Source organism: Montipora capricornis, chromosome 8, assembly GCF_036669925.1.
Source record: "Montipora capricornis isolate CH-2021 chromosome 8, ASM3666992v2, whole genome shotgun sequence".
Lineage (NCBI taxonomy): Eukaryota > Metazoa > Cnidaria > Anthozoa > Scleractinia > Acroporidae > Montipora > Montipora capricornis.
In genome coordinates, this window is record NC_090890.1 from 45,734,555 (window position 1) to 45,742,230 (window position 7,676).

Consider the following 7,676-nt stretch of genomic DNA (forward strand, 5'->3'; position numbering starts at 1 on the left):
ATCTCCGCCATGTTGGTTTGATGTTGGTACGGTGGCGCAAACAACTGAGTGGGGAGATTTAAAACGACTTCTATAGGATGACTCGAATAAAATTGGAACGGACGAAGCAGTATCATGAATAGCTTTCAAGGTTTGTCTTTGCTTGTTCATTTAGGATTTAGAGCGGTTTTCACTTAAGTGTCATAAAACCAAGCCAAGGTCACTGTGGCCAACCATGACAAAACGAATTTCCTTGATTCATAACTACAAGTGGGCAGTCGTTTCAAATTTGAATCTATTCATGGTGCATGAGTTGGTCTTATATTTCGGTTGCTTCTCTGGCATGTTTGTTTGCTGTTTTTTTATCTTGCACCGCATGCTAAAAACATGGTATTTATTTTTATTCATTTATTTGCCACACTAAAGATACAAAAAAATCGATGAAAGAAAAATATAGAGCATTACAATAATGACGAGGCAGCCTAAAGGAAACTAGAAAGCTTAAACTAATTAGGCCTCACCAAAAGAAAACGACCGTTACAACCTCAACTAAATGATCCCCACTGTTATTACGAGATCCACACTTTAGAAACAATGGAACTTGAAACTCTTATTAGCAATTATCATTGCAAATAAACTACGCTACTTTTTCTCGACAACCTTATTTACGCCTCAGAACGCATGCGCTGATCTCACATGATCCACACTCAATAAAATGATCAGCTAGGTCTGAATTCCATTGGTCAACCATTTGGGAATAAAATACGGATAGGACAAGTCACCTCCGTCTATCCGCTTCTGGTTCTCTTTTTGCATACGAGGCTGAACATCATTCATGAGCTTACCATAGTAACGGTTGATGAGCTCAGCCGCCTTTTGATCCTCAAGCTCGTTCCCGTATTCGAACAAAGAGTCGAACCGGTACAATCCCAAGATGTTGCTGAAACTCGACTCGATCTGTAAAATTATAAATGCCAAACCATTTGATTTTTACTGACGGACTAACTGCAAAAACCTGTCAATTTATTGGTAATTAAAATAAAAAACGAAAATATCATTCGGAAAAGAAATTCTTCAGAAAGGGAATCCCAGCGATTTGAGGCCAGTCGGTATCCAAAAGAATGAAGACGTGGTTTGAAGCTTGGAAAGGAGAAGAATATGAATAGAAATTAAGAAATACCAGAACACCGGCATTTTGCTTATTCCATAGACTCAAAATTTGTTATCACGTTAACGTGAACTCAGAATATGGCTCTGTGCGCCAAAGTTTCATACACGGACAAGAATACAAATGTCATTAATAACTTATCGTTCATTCAATTTTCTTTCAAATACAGTTCATTATCATACACGAAATACGTGCATGGCAGAACCTCGTGCGTGAAGCTTGGGGGATGTTGCAGTGCCAAAGAGGTCACTTTGAACAAACGAAATTTGACATAATTTTTGAACGTCTTACTTTTATTATTTTTTCATTCTTGACCCAATTTAGAAAAAAAAAACAAATAAATAAAAAAATACGACAAAAAAAATTCTGCTAAAGAAAACAAAACAAAATACTGAAGCATAATTTGTGACCTCTGGAATTGGATAACGGCGTTAGAAGTCTGGCGTTCTAACCACTGCGCTTCCTATTCCTCCGTGCTTGGAAGGGGTCCACGCGCGATTCCCACGCACGACAAAATTATAAACTCGCTCCGCGAGGCAAGGAATTATATATTATTCAAGTACGCAATATTAAAATTCATACTTACAGCAGAAGTATTCCCATTTGGCAGTCGTAAAACAGAAAACTTGTCATCATCTACCACACGGGTATCATTGTACAGCTTGGTTGGTAGGTTGGGGATGTACTGACCATAGTCACTTAAAGGATAGTTGACTGCAGCGTGTTGAATGCTCACGTGGGAGATGATGCGTGTCAAAATTTCACAGAGTTCGTCTTTTGTTCGAATGCTTGCTGGTAATCCTTGAATCTGATGAAGTTAAGAGTGGCTCAATGTTTCAGTCGTCACTATAGAATGATTCTATTATATTACTTCTCCCTGAGTATGTTGTTTCTGTTTTTTGTTTGTTTGTTTGTTTGTTTGTTTGTATATTGGTTTGTTAACAGACACTGATTATTACTGGTGAGGGCTACCTGTGGAGCCCAGTCACAAAATGTGGTCGTTTCTCACCCAAGTACTTAAGAAAGTTAAAATTAGAATCAAACAAACTGGGCGGAAAGGAATCTGTGGATGCGAAAATGACTTGATGGTGAAACGAGGGTTCGAAACTACCGGAAACCACCGCACACCAACTGTCCGCCAAGTTGGATTTCGAAAGTCTTTTAAATTTAGGGCTATGTACGCATTCCTTCGAGCATCAAAATAGACTCAAACTGCCATGTTTATTGAATGATTTCGATTCCTTCCCTCTCGTTGTTTTTCTAACGTACGGTTCAGTATTTACGAGTCTTTGTAAGTTATCAACGCTGAATTCGAACAGAGCAAAACAGCGAGCAAAGTCTCCTTCGATCTTCCCAGAAAAATCTACCTGGGAAGATCGAAGGGCTTTTGTTCTCTAATCACTCTGCTGTGGAACGAGAACAAATCATTTTCACACTTAATATCCTCAAACGCAGTCAAGAATCAGGGATAGGCATCGCGTTTATCGCCTGCAATACTAGCACAAATTATGTACAAGATAGACGGGCAATGAACAAGAAAAAACGATATACAGAAAATGAGACTGTGATGTATATACTAATTACCTAAACATCTAGCAGAATTTTAAATTTTACAAGATGGAAAATTGCAGAAAAATCATGTTAGAATTAAATCAACAATTCTGTAGCCACCTTAACCACTAAAGAAAAGGAGAAGAAATTGTAAACCAGCATAAAAAGAAATAACATTATAGAAATGAATGAACGAATGAATTAATTAATTCATTAATCAAAGAACTCGAAACAGCTCAGGGGAAGAGTAGATTCGCGAATGCCAATGGTGCTCGATATCAACTGAAGGCGGTAGTGCATTTAAAAAGCCAATGTGCCTGCGTCATAAACCGGAAGTTAAATTAAAGGTTTAGGAATTTTGGACGACGACGTTGTAGTTAAGGAATTTCAAACAAAGGCATGGGTGATATTAATATACTCACCCCTCCAATGTCACTACCGTCAGTAGACAATTTATCGAGGTAGTTTTGAAATTCGTAGTCTTTTTTTACGTCTTCGTCGTCGTGATAATACCTTAAAGAACAATTTATACAACACAATGAAACATTTAAGTCGAAATTTCTCTCCAGAACTTTTCGAAGATAAGGAATGATAACCGTCAAGACGAAATTCTTGATGAATTTACAATTAAACAAACGATAAAATGCCAGTAACATGAACGTGGAAAAAGAGCATCACATAATTTTGTAAAAAGTCGATTAACCAGACTCATGAGCTGAAATATAAATCATGATAAGTCAAAAGCAATGTGTCATGAGATTTATCGCATGGATATTTACTAAACTTAAGTTTACTTAAACTAGTTCCTTGCTCATACATGACTCGTTGCCTACATCCCATTACACGAAATCAAGTGATTATTTTTTTAAAACAGGATGAGCCCCCTTAGGGTATTACCAATTTTATCAAAGACAAGAATTGTCCGCCCAACGTTTTGCAAGTTAGGGACTGTTACAGGGAGCTCGAGGGAGGGACCCTAGTACTTTATAAGCACAATTGTACAGGTAGGTTTACTCTATCGCTCGCCTCAACTATATTTACAAAGAGCAGCAAAAATTAAACTAATCAAAATGTGTTCAGTTTGGTCTCTCGAATCGAGTCATGAACCATAATGGCAGTTTTCAAGAATATGTGGATTAGTTTTCTGTTGACAACAAAAATGAACAAAGGGATGTAATGCCATTATGTTATTATGCTAATGTTATTTGATATGTTAATACCTTCGCTTAGTACCCATGTATGTTTTCCTTCGTCTTCATAGCCCCAGAAGACGGATAAAGCAAGTTTAGATACCATTAATCCTTCGTTCTTAGGGCCTGTTCAAAAATATGAGCGCGGTTTTCGAGAGCTGAGCTCGCCTCGCCACTAAATCCTTTGTAAAAGTTTCGATGCGTTGATATGAGAGAGTGGGATGGCTCGGTTGCCGAGATCTTGGTTTTTCCAACCGGGATCTGGAAATTGTTCTCATTTTGAGCCAAGTTACTGGGGTGATTTTTTTTCCAACTATGCCTACCTTGTAAGGTCGCTGACGGAGTGGGGCTCAAACAACGTGCTCAAACATGGCAGCAAATGAGCAAAACCTTCGATTACATTGCTTCAAGCATTTCTTCTTCATTTTCTTTGAGTTAGGACAATGTGCAAGCCAGCGAGTCATGCGAGCCATGGCTGCGAGCTATGCGAGACACGCGAGCCATGACTGCGAGTCACGCGAGCCATGGCTGTGAGTCACGCGAGCCATGGCTGCGAGTCACGAGAGCCAACATGGCGAGCCATGCGAGTCAACATGCGAGTCACACAGTTATTGAAAGCTAACCGTTTTAAAATGGGTGCTTAGACTTAATAACTGTTTATCAGCGCTATTTGAAATGGGTGCTTAGACTTAAATGCAAAATTCGCATGGATCGCATGGCTCGCTGGCTCGCAGATTGTCCAGCCCCATTTTCTTTAAACTGGAAGAGAATAGTTTGGTTTCCGTAACAGGGCGGCCCAGATGGAATCATTTTGCCTTGTCTGCTGTATTTTCCATGTCATTAGTACCCACGTAGCTTCAGTAATACATCTACAAGAGTTGACAAAGCTTTGATAGGCACGAAAGTTTGCGTTTCGCCATGTTTGTTTTCTTTATCATGACTTATCTCCAGGATCTTAGCACCTTTTCTCAGCTCCGTAACCAGGCTGAAATTTCTCATATTAATGCACGACAAAATCCTTCCAAGGTAATTCATACTCACAAGTCCACGTAGTCCGTCACCATTTGTTCAATAACTTTTAAGATTTGCTCGCCATCATCTCGGTAAGGAAAGTATGGGAGAAGATCACTGTCATCAACTCCACGTTTCTGTTGAACCAAAAACAAAGTTAAAGGCAAAATTAAGGTGGCTCAAACCAGTTTCAACACTTGAAAGAAACGTTCTTATTAGAAGGATTGACATTACAAAACTCTATCACTTAACAGCAATGTTATGGTACTGTGATATCAAACACCGATTATTGCTGCAAAAGATTCGTTCATTTTAGTGACGTAAAAAGTTACCATGGCAACAGAAAAGCTCTAGAAAAACACCCATATTTTGACTTTACCTGAGTATCTCAAAAAAGAAATCGGTGATCCCCATTTTTAATTTCTGAAATGTAATCAGCATGCCAGAATGAAACTTTCGCAAAGTTTAGAAAAATTCTGTGGAGCGTATTTAGAGCCACCTTAAATAATTTAAAATTTAAGGTAGCTCTGAATCCCCTCCACAGAATTCTTTTAAACTTTGCAGAGTATCATCTTCTCCTGCTGATTACTTTTGTGCAATAAAAATTGAGGTCACCGAGTTCATTTTTCAGGTATGGGCAACTAAAGCTAAAATATAGGGTGTTGTTGCAATGCTTTCCTGTTACCATGGTAACTTGTTACGTCACAAAAATGACTGGCTCATGTTCCGCAATAATTGATGTTTCACTTGATACCATAACATTGCTGTTATGTGATAAAGTTTTGTACTGTCAATCCTTCTTATAAAAAGGTCTCTTGAAAGTGTTGAAACTGGTTTGAGCCACGTTAAGATTATATTCAATATCTATCTTTTAGCCTGTTTAAGGTGTACCCTGTGGCCGACGCGTCAGACAGCTCTCTTTCCCAATATCGAGTAACATAGAGCTGTCGTTCCATTTAGCCTTAAGCACATGACTTGTTGAGCCTCGAACGCCGACCGCCAGTGAAGGTTTCGCATTCTTGGGCTGGGGTTTCGCCCGAATTTTCAAGCAAATTTTTTTTATAAGAGTTAAGACTCTTAAAAATAAAATGTAGTAGTCCCAAGGCAAGGGAAAAGGAAAAACGAACCACTTCTGGTTGCCGTCCGTCATTCAAAAACGCTTTGTTTGAGCTCCCTACTGAAAACCCAAGGAACATGCAGCCAGGTAAAATTGAAATGGCACCAGAATATTTCAACAGTCCGATTTCCCTATGCTATCACCAAAGCAGAAAAACAGTGAATAATGGAAACCTGATACAATAGAGCACCTTTAATTCGCTCCTAAAATCTGTGATGTCCCACGTTGATATTGGATATGCATCTTTAAGGAGTCGATTTGTCCCGTTATGTCCAAATGCGAACAGCTGATCCATGTATTGTCCGTTGCCAATAAGTTTTGGAGTTCCAATCGTGTTCGGGACTGTTACCTCTCTGCAATGATACCTCAGTATTTGATGCAAAGGATGTGGGAGCGATATGGCGACTTTTAATACAACACAGAATGGATCCATCATAAAATGAACCTTGAAAAGGGAAAAAACAAAGTTAAGCATATGGTAGATTTATGTGCGTCGAAAAGGTAAAAAGAACTGAAATACATCCATATATTTTAGAGATCAGTGGATGTAAAATTCCTTTTAGTAAGAACCTGAAGGACAAAAACAGGCTTTCTAGAGTTCTAGTAAAAATAGCAATAAAAATAAAAATAGCCGGGTTTAAGAAGAGTTTGCTTGTTTTAGTTTTGTCCCCGAAAAATGTGAACGTGACTGTACGGTGCCTGTCGAAGAGGAGGAAATTTGAACAGGGTGCAGAATTTGCACCATAGTTTCGCGGAACTGGGGATACGTTTTTCTAGTTTTTGGGTTTAGGGTTTAGGTCTGGGGGTGTGTGGTTGTTCAGCACACAAGCACAGTGATTATATATACCTTAGCGAGGTGCTCCACAATTTGTCCATATCCAAGATCAGTGACCTGAACATTCAGCTTCGCCAACATCCATAGGCCGCCATCATCTGGAGTGTACACAGCCGAATCTAAAGACAAACACATATCAATTTAAGTTTCAAAATTTGAAGCAAGCGCGAGGGCCGTATTGGGGAATATTGACCCGAGGTTGTGGCAATACGGACCGAGGGCCAATATTTCCCACTAGGGGGTATTTACATGTGACCGGGACGAACTCAGACCGGTATGAACCTTTATTACACATAACGTGAGAAGTTTATTCCATAAATTTGTACAAATCTACACGCTTTATTTTTACATGTGAAAAAGCCTACACAGCTAATCAGAATGGCGTACAGCTCTTTCACGTGTGGAAGTATATTAACCAATCAACGATAGCGTTAAGGGCTTTCCAAGCCAATCACTCGTGCATCTCGTGCATTTCGTGCAAATGGTATACTTTGTTATTGAATTAAATTAAATTTGCATTTGGTTCTATTGTTAGCGAGTTTTGTTTCTAATATAATTTGCGTTCAGAAAACTTTTTCAATGAAAATTCTCGTCTTATGTGTAATAAGCAGCTCACGACATAGAAAGTGCTTTGAACAGGAGTTGTATTCACTCGTTGTTTGTGTCAAAAACCCACACTCGCTCGTACCTCGCTCGTTCGGGTTTTTGACACAAAACAACTCGTGAATAAAACCCCGTACGCCGCACTTCCTATAACGAATGTACCGGTATGTAATTTCTGCTGCCGTTTACATGATGAAATCGGGACGAGATGCTTGGTGCCCG

The 7,676-nt window shown here is 39.1% G+C and overlaps 1 protein-coding gene across 3 annotated transcripts in view; it reads right to left on the minus strand.

Annotated features, from left to right (window-relative positions):
• Positions 1-372: 372 nt before the first annotated feature.
• LOC138060038 (polyunsaturated fatty acid 5-lipoxygenase-like) overlaps positions 373-7,676 on the minus strand; it is a 38,371-nt gene continuing 31,067 nt past the window's right edge. For all 3 annotated transcript variants that reach the window (XM_068905719.1, XM_068905720.1, XM_068905718.1), the window contains exons 9-14: positions 6,864-6,970; positions 6,207-6,461; positions 4,930-5,036; positions 3,121-3,211; positions 1,734-1,955; positions 373-936 (exon numbers count right to left, since the gene is read on the minus strand). In XM_068905719.1, the coding sequence (XP_068761820.1) occupies positions 703-936; positions 1,734-1,955; positions 3,121-3,211; positions 4,930-5,036; positions 6,207-6,461; positions 6,864-6,970 (1,016 nt within the window). In that variant the 3' untranslated portion in view covers positions 373-702. The remainder of the gene's footprint in view (positions 937-1,733; positions 1,956-3,120; positions 3,212-4,929; positions 5,037-6,206; positions 6,462-6,863; positions 6,971-7,676) is intronic.